Below are 21597 nucleotides of genomic sequence, written 5' to 3'. Positions count from 1 at the left end.
TACTTCATAATTCTCACTGATGGCTCCCCTATTAATTTTCTACTTCAGACACATAGGCTCATATGGAAGAAGAATAAGCTTTATCTCACTTTTCAGTACATTTTCTTGAGATCTGTCTCAAGAAAATGAGATAGATCTCAAGAAAATGTACACTGCGGTTCACTTGAAGGCACTTACATATATTACAAAAGATAGAAGCGATTTGTGCTGTGGTTTGGTAATTTAACAGATTTTCGGTTTTGGGTTTTCAAAGAGTAACTTATTACAAACAATATTGTTAAAACAAAAAACCAAAAACAGAAACCGTTTGGCTACTAGTTGCGTTTTTTCGCATGTCGATTTTGACGATTTTTTTTTTCAAACGTAGGTAATTAAAAATACTTTAAAGTCTATAGATTAAAATTTGCCAATGTTTCCGTATTGTTTTTTAAAATAAAAATTAATTTTTTTAACAAAACCATTTTTTTGCTTAAATTTCATAAAACAAATGATAGCAAAAGATTCTCTAGGTAAATTAAGAAAAAAAAAATATATGGGAGTGAGGGAGAATCTTCCATCGTTCAAGCGATAGATCCAATTTTCTCACAATCTGACTTCAAACACAAAAAAATATTTTGAAAACAACGGCAACACCTACAATATTTTAAAATACATTTTTAAAAGGCCAGAAGCTCATTCTTATCTCTTAAATCCACTAAATTTAATTAAGAGTTTTTGAAAAAAATAGTCCTCAAACTCAGAATTAAAAAAAAATGTTATTAAAAAAATTTTAAATGAGTTTTTTCCAAACTTTTTCTAATAAAATATGAGTAAGGGCTATTGAATAAATAAAAAATAACTTTATATTTAAATGTTGAACTTAAAAAAAAGAATAAAATGCACGACTGGGTCGCACGTACTTACTCTTGTAGTTCACAGTATCTTTATCTTAAATGTCTATTGGAAATTTAAGATTTTATTTATGGCGTTTTCGATTGGCAGTCCGGAAGCGTCCGGAATCATTCTGAAAGCGTTTTATTCGTACAAAACTGACAGTTTTGTGTGAATAAAATTTTTTCAGAATGATTCCGGACGCTTCCGGACTGCCAATCGAAAACGCCATTAGTGTCGAGAATAAAAAAATCGAAAATTTAAAAATTAAATTAAAATTTTTTTTTTCAAAAATGTTTTTAAAAATATTTTTTTTTTACATTTTATACTTCAAAATGATGTCTGTAAATTTTTAATAAAATTGACTTATGCTTTGGTGAAATATATGAACTTAAAAAACATGTCAATTTTTGAAAAACGGCAACGCCATATTTCCGTTCTCCGCATTTTTTGAGAAAAACTAAAAACGCAGTATTGTTAGAATCCATAAGTCTATTACGTATACCAAATTTAATCAAAATCGTTAGAGTCGTTTTCGAGAAAGTTGCAATACCTCGAAAACATTATATGGGAGATATGCGTTAAAAAGGAGATATTAAAAAAATAAAAAAAACGGTCCTAGGGAATAACCTAAAAAGCATCTGTACCAAGTTTCAAGCAAATCCATCCATCCGTTAGGCCCTAGCTCGATGTACAGATGGACGCACAGACGCACACACGCACAGACCGACGGACGGCATGACGAAAACCACTTTTCGATCTTCTCCATCATCGTAATGTTGGTTTTGATTAAAACCTCGATTTTTTTTTTTCTACACGAAACCAATACTTGCCCTATAGAGCAAGTAATAAGTTAAATTTTTTTTCAAAACTTCTGTTAAAAAAAATTCTTCGAAAATGAAATACTTTTTAATTTTTTTCATAAACTGTAATACATATTGACATTTCTTTTTATAATTTCAAATCATAATAAATGTGGTCTAAAAAATAAAAAAATAAATGCATTTTATATTACGAAAAAGTTTTAAAACGACCGACATGTTAAAGTTTTGTCAATAATTTTTTTTTTTTCAAAAATCTGAGTTCAATTACCATTCTTTCAAAAGCACTTCATTCAATTCTTCTAGCTTTTTAAAAATATATATTTACATATTGTAGGTGTTCCCGTTGTGTTCAAAATTTTTTTTTTGTGTTCGAAGTCAATTAATAAGAAAATTGCATTTATCGCTTGAACGATGGAAGATTGCCTCTCACTCCCATATATTTTTTTTCCTTGAATTTCCTAGACAATCTTTTGGCATCAATTAATTTATAAAATTTAAGAAAAAATTTTGAAAAAAAAAATTTTTTGTTCACAAATATCTTCAATTAAATTTAAAAAATCAAAACAGCAACACCGGCAATTTTTAATCTATAGACTTTAAAGTATATTTAACTACCGAAGTTTGAAAATAAAGATCATCAAAATCTAAGCTGTTCGGCCGGGTTTCCTAATATTGCCAATTTTTGAGCTTTAGTTACACTACTAAAAGGCAGACTTTTAAATCTAGTAAAAATGATGGACAAAATTAGTTTTAGTATAGAAAAGTGAAACTTTGAAATAATTGTGTATTTTAACAAAATCTGCGCTAAGAGCTACCATTAGGTACCACAGAAAATGCACAAATAGAAGCTAAAATTAAAAATGCACTTCTACTACACACAGTCGTGAATGGTGTTGGTAAATACGCTAGATTTGAATGAGAATATTTTGAAATTGACGTAAACTAGTGATTTAATGTAAAAGTAAAGCATGGGGCACCTAAACAAAGAGCCAAGAGAAAATTAATTCAAAAACTAGCTGCACGTTCCATAAACGTTGGCGCTAAAATCAAACGAAAAGTGGTGTTTATTTGATGTTAGTGTGATTGTTTATACCTTCACTGAAGTTATAAATGTGTACAATATTTAAAAAGCCTCAAAATGCAGAATATGACCACTATTATGGTCAAATAAGGTAAAATTAAAAGTTCATTATTTACGGTTGCATTTGAACATAACAAAAATGGTGTGGTGAGTGGTTTTTGGATGGAAAACAAACCATCTAAAATGTTCCAGAACGATATTAGTCCTATTTCTTAGATTTCGAAAGGAGGTACATTTTTTGCATCACCAACAAAGGTCGCTAAAAAGTGTAATAGGAAACAATACTTTTTATAATATGCAACAATCAATTTTTAGTTACATGGTTCGAAAATAATCGCAAACTTTGACAAGCAAATAACAGTGGAAGCTTTCGTTATGGTTAACACTATGGGTAAACAAACGTCATGAGCATTCCATAAGATAAATGCCCGAAATCACATCGCAATAGTAAAAAAAACTGATGCATATTGGATCAAGACGGAAGTTCACTGGACTTAAATATAATATCGATTGTACAAAATGTGGTTTTAGACTCTTGTCTTTATGCTCTTTCGAGCCCTGTAGTCAAAATGCATTTCGGATTTTTTCCCAGACCCGCATATAACAAAATCTAACTTTCCCGTACTATTGAGATACCTTTTAGGGCGTCTGGCAGAGGGAAGGCTGAAAAAAAACTGGCTTAAACTTACATTTTCTAAATCAGGAAAAGGCAGAGAAAGTTAATATTTGGCCATCATATGGTTACTCTGAACAAAAAAAACATTATTTCAATTTTATAAGAAAAAAACAGAAACTAGGTGTTTTTGTATGGAAAAACCTATTTGGGAAATTTTTAAGGGCGTCTGGCAGAGGGAAGGCTGAAAATTAGCTGGCTTAAACTTATATTTTCTAAACCAGGAATAGACATAGAATTTTAATTTGTTACCATCATACGGTTATACCTAACAGAAAATAAGCTATTAGGTTTTTTATTACAAAAATGCATTTCAAAATGATTCAAAGCGGTCTGGTCTGGAAAGCTGAAAACAAAACTTCTGGTACCCACAGTTTTGAAATCAGGGGATTTTTTATGATTTTTAGGTGTATCATTTATTCGGTTATACCAAAACGCCAAAAGTTGATTTTTTACTGCACTTAAAAAGATCACTGCCAGACTTTTTCCGTTGACATACTGTGGTGCATATCTAGATATGCACACACTCGAATTTCGGTTATACCAAAACTGCCAAAATATGCTGCCGGCTCTTAGACTATGATGATTTCAAATTTAATTCAATTTTTTTTTTCAATATAATTCCTTAGAAAACTAAAGTCCAGATTTTGGTATGAATTAAAAAAATTAATCTGTTCTTGAGCCAAACTGAAAACAAAAATACAAACGTTATTTTTTTTCAAAATTGGGTTCATCACAAAAAAAAATAATTAATTGTTATGAAAACAGGTATTCCAATGAAATCATTTTTTTGGGGAATTACGCGGTCATCATGATTGTGTTTAAAGAAAAAAACTAAGCAGCAAATCAACGTCTATCATTATCATATTATTAACTCATATGAGATTAAGGGCTGGTTTGTTGACACTCGATTATCTTTTAATCAAGGATTTTTGTATGGAATAATCCTTGATTAAAAGATAATCGACTGTGAACAAACCGGCACTAAGAATCAAAATAAAAAATCTGAGTTCAATTGCAACTGAAAATGTGACGAAAATCAATTTATTTAAATATTTTGTATATTTTCTTAACATCTATTTATTTTAAACAAGAAAATCGATAATCTGCAAACACTCTTAACATTTTAGCGTTTGCAAATCCAATTAAATTTGAAGCAATGAACTCGTTCATATGTATGTATATTATAGACATTATGTATGTACGTAGTTGATATCCAATATTATTTTGTTAGTATTTAGTTTTGTTGAACAGTGGGATATGATTTCATCAAAGTTTACATAAAGTATTAATTACATATTTTGCTAACTTTTCTAGAGCTTAATCACTCTATTGCTTCGTTAAGGACGAGTGTATGTAATGAATATTTTTTCCCTCTAAAACATTTGGTTTCGATCCCTGCAACAAAATCAATTGAAAAACTGTACCCTCTCTAAGCTCTAAGACAAATCATAGAGACGCATTGGAGTTGAGGTCATTTGAACTTTTAAAATTGAATTGTATTTAATCATTTCGCTTAAAATAAAAGTAATTTTCATTATTTTTTTCTTTTGTTTATGCAATGAATAAACATTTGGGCTCATTTTATAGATATTTAGAAGTTCTAGAGTTCATTTTTTAAGAATTACCCAAACAAATCAAAGTTCGTCAGATACAAGGAAAAATGTCATTTTGCCCCCAAATTGACCAACTATAAAATTGAATTTAATAAACTTACGGAATTCGTTTATATATCATTTGCAGATAATTTATTGTAAATAATTCTGTCTTTTGGTAATTTTTGTTATTAAAAAAAAATAAAATAATTTTGTATTGGGATTTCGATGTTTTACCAAACTATTTTTCATTATTCATATGGACATGAATTAATCTAATGTTGAAAGTACCATGTTTCAATATCTATATGTTTTTCAAAATAATATTTTAAAAATAAAGTTTTTGGCTGGATGTAACTAGTCCTTATCACATTGCGATATTTCTTCTTCAGTTTCAGTTTCAGTTTTTCAGTTTCAGTTTCAGTTTATTTAAAATATCTAGAGCTGTACATTAAGAACTTAATCTTTTATAGTACAAATATTTACATGTGTTTACATTTTAATGATAATATAAAAAAACTATAACAATAACAAAAAAATTATTTTGAGCTCAACAATAATAGTTATAACCAAGATAAGTTAAAAATTAATGTATATAATTCAAATTAATGTAATTCAAAAAGAAAATTTTAAAATAAAAATGCAAAAAGAAAAATCATATTTTATATTAATGCTGCGTAGAAAAGTGTTTCATTATTTCTTTTCGAAAATTTTCAATATTTATTAGTTTTCTAATTGCAATGGGTAAACTATTCCATAGTTTAACAGCATGAATGAAAAACAATCGGGAAGAAATTAAATATCTGAACTTAGGCAGAAGAAGGCTTTGAGATCTTAATGATCGCGGGAAATTCAAATTATTGTATAGATAAAAAGGTGATCTGGTTTGCATAATGGAATGGAGAAATATACAGTTTCGAGCCTTGGAATAATTTGACAATGAGCATCCGATAATGTTACTAGTGTATGCTGATATATGTTCATGTCGTCGGATTCCATACACGTAGCGCACTGCATCATTAAAAGCAACTTCAAGTTTGTGACTCGATAATGAGTTTCAAATTCTTCGTAGATAAAATGCGAGTTACTTTCGAGTGCATTCAATTTCAAATACATAACTACATACAGGGTGTCCCACAGTCACCGCCCCAAACGAAAACCATGGATTCCTGAGGTCATTTTAAGTCGAAAAACTTAAGAGGTAATTTTCTCGTTTTCGTCCCGTTTTCGAGTTACCACGGTTTTTATGATTTTTGTTCTCTTTTCCCTTATCTGGCTTTATCTTTACCAAACTACGTTTGATTTGAAAATTTTTTTTTACAACCAATTAAGAATTTATTTCAGTTTAAGTTTGTCTCAAAACTTTTTTTTCTCCGGACAACCGTTTCTCCACAATTTTGCATCAAACACAATTTTCTTCGTTTTTTAAGTTGTTTTTTACACTTTCATATCATTTAAGTCAAAAAAACACGTTAATGAGTATTGATTTTTTGTGCTTTTTATTAAAGCCCAATTTATTTTCATAAAAAAATAAGTTTTATTTCATAAAAAAGGCTACTGAAAGTAATTAAAAAAAAAATTAACAAACTGAGTGAATTAAAAAAAAATAATTTTTAAATACAAAATTTATTTAAATGAATTAAAACTTTTTCTGAGCTTTATTTATTTGTTCTTTTCTTAACCACAATAGCTCAGAAAAAGTTTTTAATTCATTTAAATTAATTTTGTATTTAAAAATAATTTTTTTTTTTAATTCACTCAGTTTGTTTATTTTTTTTTATTACTTTTAGTAGCCTTTTTTATAAAATAAAACTTATTTTTTTATGAAAATAAACTGGGCTATAATAAAAAGCACAAAAAATTAATACTCATTAACGTGTTTTTTTGACTTAAATGATATGAAAGTGTAAAAAACAACTTAAAATACGAAGAAAATTGTATTTGATGCAAAATTGTGGAGAAACGGTTGTCCGCAGAAAAAAAAGTTTTGAGACTGTAATAAATTCTCAATTGGTTGTAAAAAAAATTTTTCAAATCAAACGTAGTTTGGCAAAGATAAAGCCAGATAAGGGAAAAGAGAACAAAAATCATAAAAACCGTGGTAACTCGAAAACGGGACGAAAACGAGAAAATTACCTCTTAAGTTTTTCGACTTAAAATTACCTCAGGAATCCATGGTTTTCGTTTGGGGCGGTGACTGTGGGACACCCTGTATATTACAAATATGTTTCCAAATAGATATTAACTGTATAGTTCATCTACTAGTTTAAAATCTATTGAAAAGGCAATTGCATGCACGTAGGCTTAAAAGTACCAAAAAGTTTTAGTTTTTGAAAGATTTTGAATTAATTTTTCCCACTATATTACCAACCAACACATATTTCAAAAATGATATTCACAAACGTAATATGGAATTTTATTGATTTCGTTAATTTGGGCAAACAAAATAATAAGCTGGGATAACTTGTTGCTATGCTTTTTTTTGTATTATTTTTTTTTTTATTTATTAAAATCGATTTGGTACTTGGTTTGTGACACAATTAGCCTCGTCCGTCATCTATCTTATCTTATATGCGTCATTAATCGGTATAACAAATCCACTGACTGTTCTCAAAATAGGTTTCGTAATTAACACTTAATTGTGTACGAGCAAATGTAGGGGATCAACCGAATGTAAATGCTAATGAGAAACCTCATGGAGCTGTATTATCATTTAACATGAGGAATGTATGATAGGAGATAGTAGACGTAAAGAGTTAGGCAATCTACAATTTATTCAAACATTTATCAGTTTTATTTGTAATTGACAGTGAAAACATACATAAATAAATAAATGAAAATAGTATTGTGAAATATTTTTTTTTTTCAAAGTACCTGAGGGGATCTACTAAAGATTTGATATAGAAAATGATTTGATACGGTTTTCAGTTCAAAAATGAGATAATGAAAAATTCCGATTTTATGGTTCTTAACTCCACTTCAGGAGAACATCGATTGAAGTAATAGGTTGATATAGGGAGGTAATTGCCAAGGTTGAAGTAGATTTGGTGAATTGAGGCAATCCAGTTTGATAACTGAGAGATTCTTCTCTTAAACCATCACCGCTTAGATAGGTCGAAGAAAATTGGATTAGAAGTACGTCATTTACAACACCATTAATGTGGTGTTTTATTTCATCACAAAAGTTCAATCCCCCAGAACAGAAAAACAGCTTAATGAATAAATCCATAAATTTGCAGATTTATGTATTCCAAGTATATTAAACTCACAAAATCAAGCCTTATTTTAATCTTATCATCCATAGCTATAAAATAGCGGTAAATTTTCTTAAATCGTAAAAAAGAAATTTTTGATAGCTTTTCTAAATTGATCTCAAAAGTAAAAAAAAAATCGAACAAACTAGACTTCATTTCTTTCTAGAGCATTATTAAAAAGTTATTTCAAATGTATTCTTGAATTAATTTTTAAGTTATCCTTTGTTGAGGCATTGATAGTTTAACTCAAAAGAAAGGTTTTTGTTTTAATGAATGATATTGCAGTCACTTTAGAAGAGTCGAACAAAAAGTAGTTTGAAGCTTAGAGCATAGTTTTTGCGTGAGAGGTAATCGATTTATATTCGTGAAACTTGGGGTAACCACTTGAAATTAGTCTCAAACTGTTGCCCTTAAATCGCTGATTTCAAAAATAACCTTAACAGACGTTTTACTGTTCTTTTTCCCTGCGAAGGCACCAATACAACATGCTGTCAGACTATCGTTTTCGTCGTCACATCACCATGACTGGGGGTGACTGTAACATTAGTGTGTCCGTTATTTCCCAAAGTGATGTTTTCGGGGGAGACACCCCCCAGATCGAAAGTTTAGGGCCTAAATACGGGGAATTTAGCAAAAACAATTTTTTTGGAGGTCATTAACCCGTGCCTCTAGGGTCATACTTTCCCCATACAAATTTGTATGGGAAATTTTTAACTCATACATAAAATTTTTTTTCTCTCGAGTTAAATCATCTATTTTTAAAATTTTTGTTGATTCTGGTTGCAAAATAGTTTCTTTAAAAGATTACATTTAAAATTTCCCGTTAAAAAAATTTTTTATATTTTATTTCGGTTTTTGAAATTATTTATTTATTATTATTTATTATTAAATTATTATTAAATCAAAAATTTTAATTTTTTAAAATTTTTTTTGAAATTTTTGCCGTTTTTATGTTTAAATTTATTTTTCTCGAACTACAAAAGATATGTTTACAATATTTTTATTGAATTTTGTTTAAAAATTATTCACCTAAAAAATGACATCAAAAAAGTTGCAAACAAGAAAGGGTAAAGTATTTAATAATATTTATCTTATATAATTATGTGCTCTTAATTATGAAAGTGGACTAAGTCACTCCTAAAAATGGCATCAAATCTAGCCTAAAAGTGATTATTATTTAAGAGGTAAAGTTTATTTGAAAGCGAAATTGCAGTAAATAAACTTCTTTATTGCTCCTCTAGTGATTTCATAAAAAAAAAATAAAATTAAATCGTTATAAGAAAATTATTATGTAAGTTTTTCTTTAAACAATGCAAAAAGTGACTTAGTCCACTTTCATAATCAAGGGCACATATATAATTCTCCTGTGCGTTTGTTTGTGACCCTACTCCTTCTAAACGACTTGATAGATTTTTCTGAAATCTGGTGGGTGTGATAAGGTCCATCCGAGACAGGTTTTGTTTTATAATTGGACCCGGTAGGTGGCGCTATTGTCAAGTTATATGCAAATTCCGTATTTGGGGTCGAATGACTGAACAGATTTTTGTGAAATTTTGTGTGTGCGATAAGGTCCACCCGCGACAGGTTTTGTGTTATAATTGTCAAGTTATATGCAAATTTCGTGTTCGGGGTCGAATGACTGAACAGATTTTTGTGAAATTTTGAGTGTACGATAAGGTCTATCCGAGACAGGTTTTGTGCTATAATTGGACCCGGTAGGTGGCGCTGTTGTCAAGTTATATGCAAATTCCGTATTTGGGGTCGAATGACTCAACAGATTTTTGTGAAATTTCGGGTGTGCGATAAGGTCTATCCGAGACAGGTTTTGTGTTATAATTGGACCCGGTAGATGGCGCTGTTGTCAAGTTATATGCAAATTGCGTATTTGGGGTCGAATGACTGAACAGATTTTTGTGAAATTTTGTGTGTGCGATAAGGTCCATCCCAGACAGGTTTTGTGTTATAATTGGACCCGCTAGGTGGCGCTGTTGTCAAGTTATATGCAATTGCGTATTTGGGGTCGAATGACTGAACATATTTTTGTGAAATTTCGGGTGTGCGATAAGGTCCATCCCAGACAGGTTTTGTGTTATAATTGGACCCGGTAGGTGTCGCTGTTGTCAAGTTATAGTGAAATTCCATATTTGGAGTCCGAAAGACTGTATAGATTTTTGTGAATTTTTGTGTGTGTGATAAGGTTCATTCGAGACAATTTTTTTTATATTTGGACCCGGAAGGTGACGCTGATGTCAAAATATAAGAAAATATAAGCAAATTCAATATTTGGGGTTTAAAATCATTCAACTGTCTTAAGTTGGACTTGACTTCATGTTAATTGGCTTTTAAGATGAAATTATAATCTAATGCACACTGCTAACGGGTAATGACTGCCCAATTCATCAACTTTATTTAAAATTTAACATAGGTACACATTATTTAAATTTGTAAAGTAAAGAGTTGTATTTTTTAAGTGTGTGGAGTCGTTTAATTTAATAAAAAGATGCGAACTTTCATCTAAAAATAATCCAATTTAATAAAATTTAAACTTACTAACTAAGTATACAAATTTCGATTGTAGCCACGAGGCGTATATGATTATCAAGAAGAAAGATTTTGTGTTAAGCCTTCTCTTTATACATTTACAGCCCTATTTATAAATTCACCATAGAGAGTACATAGCATTATGTACTCTTTATAATGTATTTAAACAAAAAATTGTGATTTATAATATTTATGCAACGTTGAATAAAGGTTGTATAAGCTAAACGAGTTTTTAGGTTGTTTAGAGCCTGAATAAGAATTTATTTAGCTTAAATGTCATTTGAACATCAAATAATTTTCAGAGAAAGAAAAAAATATCAATATTTGTATATATTTTTGTTTTTTCATTGAAGAATTTATTTTTTTGATTACATTTTCAATTAAAATTAAATTATCAACTAAATCAAAAAATAAGAAATTTGGAGATTTGTTCCTGATATAATTTACGAAATATAAATTCATGTGTGTAGGGTATTCATCTTTTTCTTATGTGCCTACATTTTCATACATGTGAACAATTTGTTATCAAATGAAATGTGTTTTTTTTAGAGATTTTCTTCTACATATGACATTGAGAACTTTCGCTCACGTTTTTGTTTATTTTTTTTTTGTTTATTTTTGAATCAAATGGAGTTATTTTATCGACAGATGGAGTTGTTTGTCGAACTAATTTTCCATTTTTAGTACTTATTTGGACACAAACCTAGCATAATTATAATGGCTAAGAAAATGTTTTAAAAATAGAAATTTATGTAACGTTGCATAAAGGCTACATAAAACTTTATGTATTGTATAACTATGCAGCCGTTTAGAGCTGTTTAGTGAAATCTAATAAATAAGGCTGTTAATATTTTGATAGAAAAAGGAAATAAAAGAAATTAAAAGAAATGAATGAAATTTAAAAGAATGAGTGACTTAAAGTAATGTCAAATAAATTGAAAATTCAGCGATGAAATTTGAGATGTCGCCACAAGTGTATTGGCAAATAGCCGTATTTCTTAAAAGCCTAATTTTTGAAGTGCCGAATTTTTAAAAGGCCATTTTGAAATATTTATTGAAAAAAGTTTGAAGGAGTTGAAAACTAATTTTGTGGTGCACTACAGAAGTGAGCATTTTTATAATCTTACTTACATAAGTTCTAAAGTGAAAGTTTAAAAGTAAACTGATTTTACTAACTAAAATACTAATGAAAACTTACAAAAATGTGTTAAGAACCTTATTTCGAATTCCAAACAACCAAAAATTCAATCTGCAGTCGAATCAATCTGCATTGAAAAAAATTTGCTACTTTTCCGGAAGATTCCGGAAGATTCGATCTTTTCAAATCTCTTTTCACACACACTACAATATACAATTGCAAAACATCAAACCAAACTATAATTTGAGACAAAACAAAATTAATTGAACCAGAGCCTTTATTGGATAAAAATATAGAAATTTAAACCATGAAATTATTTCAAAATAGTAAACAATATTTTGTTTGATCTCTCACTACACAGAGAAAAAATAAGGCAGGGATGACTATGCTTCTGGTATATTTAACTTTATTTCTGGTATATTCAACTTTATTCTGATTAAATATACTAGAAGTAAAGTTATCCCTGGCGTTATGTTTTCTCCGTGTAGGACACACATAAATTTACAAAAAAAATTACTACTAATTAAATTTCCTAAATAGTCAAAATGAATTTTAGTAGTTTGTGCTCCAAATATCAACCGAACCAAGTGAACCGATTTTTTTTTTGTATTGGATAAGTTTTACACATTACAGGGCTAAAATTTGAAAATAAATACTAGGAAACGAGGGACGAAGTCCGCCGGGTCAGCTAGTTTAATATAAAAACGGCAAAAATTTCAAATAGAAATTTTTTAAAAAAATTAAAATTTTTGATTTATACACAAATTTTTGAATGCAATATTTGAAAAGAATTAAAAACCAATAAAACTGCATTTAAAATTATGTGATAGGTGAAAGCAAAAACTACGAAAACAGCTAATAATTTCAAAAACCGAAATAAAATATAAAAAAAATTTTAACGGGAAATTTTGAATGTAATCTTTTAAAGAAACTATTTTGCAACCAGAATCAACAAACATTTTAAAAATAGATGATTTAACTCGAGAGAAAAAAAAATTTATGTATGAGTTAAAAATTTCCCATACAAATTTCTATGGGGAAAGTATGACCCTAGAGGCACGGGTTAATGACCTCCAAAAAATTTGTTTTTGCTAAATTCCCCGTATTTAGGCCCTAAACTTTCGATCTGGGGGGTGTCACCCCCGAAAACATCACTTTGGGAAATAACGGACACCCTACTGTAACATAAATATGAATCGGTTACCTCTCACGCAAAAAAAAAAATTCTATCAGTCCTTAGTCCAATTCTAAGTAAGCATTATTACAAAACTCAAAGTTCTTTGATAATGGTAGATAAGTATATAACAACTATATATTCCTATCTACTCGGGCAGAAGATCATCTACTCATAAGTAGTCTACCACCTCCAAAGGAACGCGGCTTATATTGCAATCAAAAATAAGTCTCAATAAAAATGAAAAATAAATTTAAAAAAACTGCAACAATTAATTCCTTTTCAAACACTGAAAACCATAATGTTTCTATGGTTATATTTTTTTTTAAATAAAAAAAAAAAAAAAAAAAATAGAAAAATTAGCTTTAATTTAATACTTAGAGTTAGTTGAGAGCTTTGTGTGCCTGGAAATAACACTGGAATTCCCTTGTACAGTTAATTTACGTAACCCCTGGTGGTGCAGGGAAATAAGTCTCCAGAAACTAAATCCATTGAGGATTTTAGTTCTTTTATAGCTCTGATTATTTTATCCTCTGTTTTTCTTATCCAACTTCATTGCTCTGCTTAGGGTATGTAAATTGGCAGGTGCCAATGTCAACAGTTTTTTAACTAAAAAGTACTTTGCTGGAAAGAGAACTTAGCCCCACCGTTGTTCATATAAAGTATACGTCTCACAAATTTTGGCATAACATGCGTACTTAAAGAGGGTCTTATTTCAAAACATGCATTTGAAATAATCACCCCTATTACGTAAGTCGTTTGTCCTAAAACGACATGGAAACGACGTACTCTACGAGAGTCACTCTGGGATAAATTATAAATTTAACGAGACGATGATTTCTTTACTCAAGCCTCAATTTTGGCGAGATTCGTTTTTGTGTTGTTTTAGTACATACTAACGACTTACGTAATTTAATTTTTAATTTTCTCAAAAACTAGAAGGCATAGGAATATAGGAACATCGTGGGCACAAAACCAAAACCACGAACGTGCAAAATTGTAGTTTTGAGAAAAACGGCTTCAAAGTTTTGGAAACTCATGCAATCTTATGGAAACTCATGCAAGGAAATTGATAGTTCAGGCTTTTAGGCAAGAGATGGAGGATTAGGATCGACGCATTCAAGTGAAAATGTAGAAAAATTCAGATTCGCGGTTGTGGAGTTGTGCCGACGATATGGTTTTCAGTGATTGATACGGAATCACTTTATCACTTTATTTTGTATTGAAATCTAGTCTTAAAAAATAGTATTCAATGTTTTCTTTTTAAACTGTTTACTATGAAATCGATTAATTCCAAAACAGTTGATTGAAATGGCTTGATTTAAGAATTAGAATTGAATGTAAGGTTTTGGCAGGTACCATTCATAACTGTAAGTGTTGCCATTGTTTTTCAATATTTTTTTTTTAATTTAAAGTCATTTTTTAAACCAAGCATTGTCTAAAAAATTAACGCATAAACGGGGGGAGATAGAAACCCTTTCCATAGTATCTATTTTATGCTTTAAGAATACAACTACTTTACATGATACGATTTTTGATTGATTGATTGACTGATATTTGGGGTGTAAGATGTAATACGACCTTTAAGATCTATTCTGCCGTGCTAAGCAAAAAGGGCGCATATCCATTTTTGTAGTTTTGAGATAAATTAATTCTAGTGTTTCTGGATTTCGCACCCTTAAATTAAATATTTTTCAAAATTTAAAAAAAATGATATCTTTTAAAAAAGTGAATTATTTCATGGCATTCATGATTTTATTATATGTTGTGTTTTTTAAGAGAAAATGGACAAACGCCCTTTTTGCTTATTAAAACACATAAGATGTGCAATGCCGTGCTAAGCAAAAAGGGCGCATATCCACTTTTGTAGTTTTTAGTGAATTGAATTTTATTGTTTCTGGTTTTCGCACCTTTTTTAATAAGTAAAACGCATGAAGAGTGCAAATGTGCTCTTTTGGCTAAATGAAAAGATTCGGAAAAATTGCCATAATTTTGTATTTAACTTAAACCAATAAAATAAAAGGTGTTTCATAACATTTCATAAGCAAAATAGACATTAATTCATAATTAACCCTCTGTAGACACACCTCTTTTTTGTGAATTTGGTTTATACTTTTTCATATCGCTAGAACTTTTTTCGGTCTCACTATTTTATAGAGAATCACACATGATTCTCTGTGTGCCGACAGAGGATTAAAAAAATAAAATAACTTAAAAAAAAAAACATCAAAAATAATAATTCAACATACTTAGTAAATTACTAAAAATGTTTTAGAATTTTACTAAATCGTTTAAATTTTTTCGCTAATGTATGTCATTCATTTTCCAAACAAAACGTGAAGTGGTTTCCAGATATTAAGCCGGTTTTCTGGCTTATTTTTTTATCTGTTTTTCTGATTAACGAGATACCTCGGGGGATTTGTTTCACGACAGGCGTTTTGATCCTATATTTTATGACATTTGCTTTCAGAAAACTTAATTCGGTATTACGCACATAATACTTGGGTTTTAGCACCAAGGACATAATTTTTTTTTATGGGATGATTCAAATTATGACCGCTTTTTACTGCTTTACTCAAAACTCAAATTTAATCTAGAAGCTGATAACTATTTTTGTGATTTGCATAGTTACCAACAAATCTCCTTAATATTTAAAACTAGACGCGAGGTCCTTGGGCTAAACGGTGCACCATATAATGGAAGTTTTGATCGGTTTTGCACATTGTGTAACCTCAAATCAAAAGAGAACTACTTTCACTTTATTAGAGTGTGCCTAATTTATGCAGTACAAAGACAACAATATTTAGGAGCTAAATATTTAACGGTGCAAGAAACAGTTGATTTGCTAAATGGATCGAACTTGAAAAATCTTTATTTATTCTTAAAAAGTGCATATAAATATAGAATGTTATTGATAACTGAATTTGATTAAAACAAAATTGTAATGTAAACTTCTAAAACCAAAAAAAAAAATGAATTAAATTGTTAAAATATTATTGCCAACTGAGCTGACGGCAATGCCAATTCATTTTTATAATAATCATGTAATTACTTTATAAAATCAATAAATGAATTACTTACTTACTGCTTTACTTTTACAGTGGCAAAATTTGTCATTAATCTGTTAAATCTTTTTTTTACGCCAAGGAAAGCGTACTTCACTCAAATGCATTTTTGAATATTAATCACTTTCATTCGAAAAGTATATATCGCACAATCAGTACAAAAGTGTCACAACTCAAAAATCTTCATTTTTCAATAGAGGCATGTTTTTGTAGCTAGAAGTTTATTCGTCTTAAGTGTCATAACTCGAAAAACATCCAAAAATGTATGAAAATAGGATTTGTTTTGAGTTGAAGTGTTTGTAAAATATCTGCCCTAGCTAGCTTAAGGTTTTATAAAAAATTGGAAGCATTTGGGATTTAATTGAGCTTTAAAAAGCAATATTTTTAAATAAACAACAAAACTGTATTAACTCTAAATTACAACTTTTCATTTATCTAAAGTGTTGTAACTTAAAATAATACAAAGGGGATACGGTAACCTCAATCAACTAAAATGTTACAATTAAAAATGAAACAAATGATTTTCCCCAGAAAATTCAGCTAACGTGTTTCAATTCAAAATGCAACACTCGATTTTCTTGAAAATGGTATAACTAAAATGACACAATTCAAATTAAGACACTTTTAAAAACAGTTTTTTCCAACAAGAATCACGTCACAACTAAAAATATGTCATTTTTGTCAAAGGACTTTTTATTTCAAATGAAACATCTAAAACGACATTTTACCTTCTGGAATAAAAACTATTCAAATTATATCAATGGCAACTAGATAGATTTGTCCGGGAAAATTTCAAATATCTTTTTTTGTCAAAAACTGAAAAAATGTGTTTTTTGAGTTGTTACACTTTTGTACTACATGTGCGATATGTATGTATTTCAAATGGAACTTTAAGGAACTTGTCACTATCAGTACTTGGCGGAAACTCATTTGCCTGAGACCTGACACATTTGTCACAAAATTGTTATTTGTATATTTTTTCTATCAAACAAAAAGATTGCCACAGCAAATTTTTCGGGAAATTCGTGACAAATTTTTTAAAAATTCCTGACAATTCATTGTCATTACAATTTATTTTATATTAGGTGTGTTTTTTTGTTTATCTATATAGATTTTGTGCAAAAAAACGACATCGGGATTTTTGAAATCCATGCAAACATTTGGCACCACTGTACATATACTTTGGCAGTTGTCTATCAAAAATGTTGCTTTTGTTTTTTTTTTTATTTTAACTCCGAAGTGGGAAGTCCATTACATCCATGTTGGATGCAAACAAAAATTTTCATATGGCCATCATTGTATATATATTTCTATAGTACTATCATGAAGTCGAATTTAGTATTAGTTGATGTCGCCACTTTTTTGAGGTGGCGCTCAGTGTGTTTTTTTCATACAAATTCTGCTTTTTCAAGTCACCACTAGAGTTCCTAAGATCGTTTTACTTCATGATAGTACTATGGAAATATATATACAATGATGGCCATGGCATCCATGTTGGATTCAAAAAAATTGTTTTTTCACAAAAAACCAAAAATTATCTGTATATTCTAAGCTAAATTTTAAGACCATGACCATTAACATTAGTTGCGTCGTTCTTGTGTTATAAGCGTTTGAAGGTAGCCATATTGAATTTTTTTTCGATTTCTTAAAAATCAAATGTGAAAACTTTTTTATTTTTATTTCTAATTTTTCGAAAAAACTTTGGTAATTTTATATACATATCTGTTCAACAATCTTATCAGGATCCATTTAAGACTTTTATCTGAAAAGTGCATTGCGTATATCTCGAGATATTAACATTTCAATGCAACCATGTCAAACAAATTTTTGATTATTTTTTTCTATGAGAGTTTTTTTCAAACCTCGTTTTCTCCGCTTTTTTTTTTTGTTAATATTTTCAGATATTTTTGTATGAGCACAACAAATAAAGTACCTTGGCACTACTGTTTTTATCGAGAGAAAGTAAAATCTGGATAATTCTCTGGATTTTTCAAAAATCTATACAGATAAAGTTTTTGTTGTTTTTAACACGTAAATTGTTTTGATTTCAAAAATCTCGATGTAGTTTTTTTGCACAAAATCTATATAGATAAACAAAAAAACACACCTATTATTGTATATACATTATTTTATATTTTCAAAAATATTTCAAAAACTAATTAGTCGACATTTAAACAAAATTTGATCCATTTTGAAAAATTTGTTTTCAAAAAAAAAAAAAAAAAAAAAAATGAAATTGAAAAAAAAAATCCGAAATTAAAATTTTTGAAAATTTTTCTTAATTTTTAAATCAAAGTTACTGGTTTTAAGTAAAAAAGCGTATGAACCAACAAAGTTGTGCAACAAACTCATTTTTTTATTTTTGGTTCATACGCCCTTTTTGCTTAGCACGGCAGTATTGTACCCCCCTTTTAAGCTACATATATGAGTTAGTACCTCATTTTATACCTCCTCCTTTTACCTAATTCCTTTCATGAAATTGATTATTTGGGGTATTTTCAAAGAGTGTAATTTATCCTCTTCGACCTGGTAGCGACCCATATGTTTAATTCTTTGGTGTATTAGTGCATTGCAACTAAACAGGATGTGATCTTTTTCGCTACAGAATCTACATGTTGCACTATTTACTAAGCCCAAAATATGTAGGTGCCTTCTTAACTTACAGTGGCCCGTTAGGAGCCCAGTGATTAACCTGAGATTGTTCCTACTAAGACTGATACATAATACTGATACACGCTCTCGGTTGTAGTTCCTGAGAAGCATTTTCGCTTGTCTCAGTTTTGGTAGTTCTGATACGATAGATACAAGCAATTTTATTAAGAAAACAATTGAAAAATAATATAAAACCTTTTACCTGCATTCGTCTATTCTGGAAATGAATATTTTGTTTTTTTTTTTTATTTTAGATGATTTGGATCAGAGATATCTTGCATACCGCCAGAAACTTTTTTTTGGAGGTCGTCTAGGAGATCTACTACAAAAATAACGGAACCCAATATTTTTTTAAATACACAGCGAATTCTTTTAATACCTACATTAAATTTGCTATATGTACATGTATTCTTTATGTTTATATAATTAAATGCCTATCCACAAAAAAGAACGTTTTTTTTGCACTTACAAAACCGCTTAAGACGTCAAAGTCATGAAATGTTATTGTTTATTGTTCATTTCTGAATATTGAGATTTTTTACTATTAGTGAAGAAAATTAGTGAATTAGTGAAGAAAAGAAAAATAAAAGATAACTTTTTATGAAATGAACAGAACAAAACTTTCATCAGACGTTTGCATCACAAATACAAAGAAACCCAAACTTAAGAATCAACAAAAAGTATCCAAGTTTGTTTGTTTGGCATCCCAAATCGGACAGTCCCGGACCGTTCTAAGAATTACCAACGAAAACGCTATTAGACTTCTTCATTGCAATATAATTTTATGTTCTTCATTCGAAACTAAATATCTAAATAAGGTTATCTTAACTCAATATTAAAGAATAAGAAATTTTGTAACAATCCAAGCAACACGAATCTGGAAAATATATAAAGAAAAAATCATTCCAGCAAAAATTGTCTATGTACTATAATCTTAATCTTATCTAATAAAAACATAAATTGAATTGCAGTCTATAAAACAATATACCTACTTAAATATTTAATTTCAACAAACTATTAAGTTTTTTTTTTATTATAAATAAATAATATTACACACTAAACTGTACGCTGTAATACTATCTTTTTGTTTTCAATAAACATAAATATACATGTTATTATAATCTTAATTACGTTTTAAAAATAATTATTCAAAAAAAAATAAATAAATAAAAACATGAATAATGCATCAAACTGAGAACGAGAAGGTTGTCTCTCACTTGTTTCGATAAAGATGATCAAGATGATAATGGCGATGGCGAAGCAAGGAAACAAAACTGGTCGATCGCCTTCGCCATCCCCAGAGAGCGATTTAACAATCATTTAAGTCTGTGTATCAGCGATCAGTGTAGGTATATAATAGATATTTATAAAAAATATACAATCAGAGGGTACATGCAAAGCAATTTAGCCAATCATTAGAACATCATACGCTCAGAGCTATCCAGTACCAAGTACTTCATCACTTCAGCGGTAGTTTATTCATTCTGAGATCTGAGGTAGTACATACCAGTATACACTATACAGTAATTAAAATTATGATTTAAAAAACTAACTAAAAAAAAAACTTCTGTGCTCAGTTTATTGTATCGAAGACAAATGGAAGCCCTATAGAGATACCGAGGTACCGGATTGTGCATGTTTTATAGATATGTAATCCATTCGACTTGCTATTCAGTATTTTCTTTATTTAGTCCAAATTTGGTTTAACGACAGTCAACGATTCGATGACAACGGGTCATCAAAACTCAGCATTTTGGTGATGGTGAATTTGTTTTTTGATGCGCAATCACCAATCACTGTTCTTTTGTTTAAACATATGAATTCGATGGTTTAAAACAACATTACAGGAGTTAAATGAATTTTCTTTTCCAACTTTTTTTTTATTCGTATGAATCTCGTTTCCACTATTTTTTTTTTAGTCCATTATGGTAATGAGGACACGACTTTATTTGGTTGTTACGCACTATTTTCAATAGAAAAAAAAAAAACAGATTTATTGAACTTACTTTGTTCAAATTCTAATGAAACACAGAAACCGTAATTGATAAATAGAAATATTAATCCAATTGCCGTAGCACCAGCACCGTAAACTTTCGCCATTTTTAATTTTTTTTTTACAAAAATAACTACTGCTCGGTGTTGACTTGACTGGCAGAAATCAAAATCCAAAAAGTATTGAGAGTGAGTGAGGTCAAAACATGAGATGGAAAAAATTGAAGAAAAAAAAAATCGGAACTCAATGAGATTGAGAACGAAACAATAGTGAACTGCTGGAATTTCACTTCCACTTATTTTGAAAAAAAAAACAACACGAAAAATGGGATTTACACTTAACTTCATGTTCATCAAGCAGGAGTGTGATAAGTCTGCTTCTACACGAAGACGCAAGGCGCAGAAATTATCTTCGAATTTCCTTTTGATTTTTGTTTCGGTGCGTCGCGCGCTTCGTCTACTTCTACACGAAGACGCAAAGTTCAAGATGCACATAAGAGCAAGGGAGAAAGAAAGTTCGAAAAAAAGAGATGGAAGATTTTCTACCCTGTCAGCCTCCGGTCGAAAATTTTGAGACTCATTTTGACGTTTCTTCTTTTTTTTTGCTGTTTTACTTTATTTGATTTCGTCGGTCGCAGAGTTCGCTTCGTCCGATTTATATTATTTGATTGGGCAGGTTCAGAAACGTTAGGGACTAAATATTTAGGTAATTTCTCGGTCTCTGATTGGTCAGCTGTC

The 21597-nt window shown here is 29.5% G+C and overlaps 1 protein-coding gene across 2 annotated transcripts in view; it reads right to left on the bottom strand.

Moving 5' to 3' along the window:
* The window catches only part of LOC129911061 (plexin domain-containing protein 2), a 51539-nt gene extending 30494 nt beyond the window's left edge, over window positions 1–21045 (bottom strand). For both annotated transcript variants that reach the window (XM_055988715.1, XM_055988716.1), the window contains exon 1: window positions 20874–21045. In XM_055988715.1, the coding sequence (XP_055844690.1) occupies window positions 20874–20967 (94 nt within the window). In that variant the 5' untranslated portion in view covers window positions 20968–21045. The remainder of the gene's footprint in view (window positions 1–20873) is intronic.
* Window positions 21046–21597: the final 552 nt, after the last annotated feature.

The sequence above is a fragment of the Episyrphus balteatus genome, chromosome 2, assembly GCF_945859705.1.
Source record: "Episyrphus balteatus chromosome 2, idEpiBalt1.1, whole genome shotgun sequence".
In the NCBI taxonomy this organism is placed as follows: domain Eukaryota; kingdom Metazoa; phylum Arthropoda; class Insecta; order Diptera; family Syrphidae; genus Episyrphus; species Episyrphus balteatus.
The sequence above is the reverse complement of the archived record's forward strand: the minus strand, read 5'-3'. Positions and strand labels throughout refer to the sequence as shown.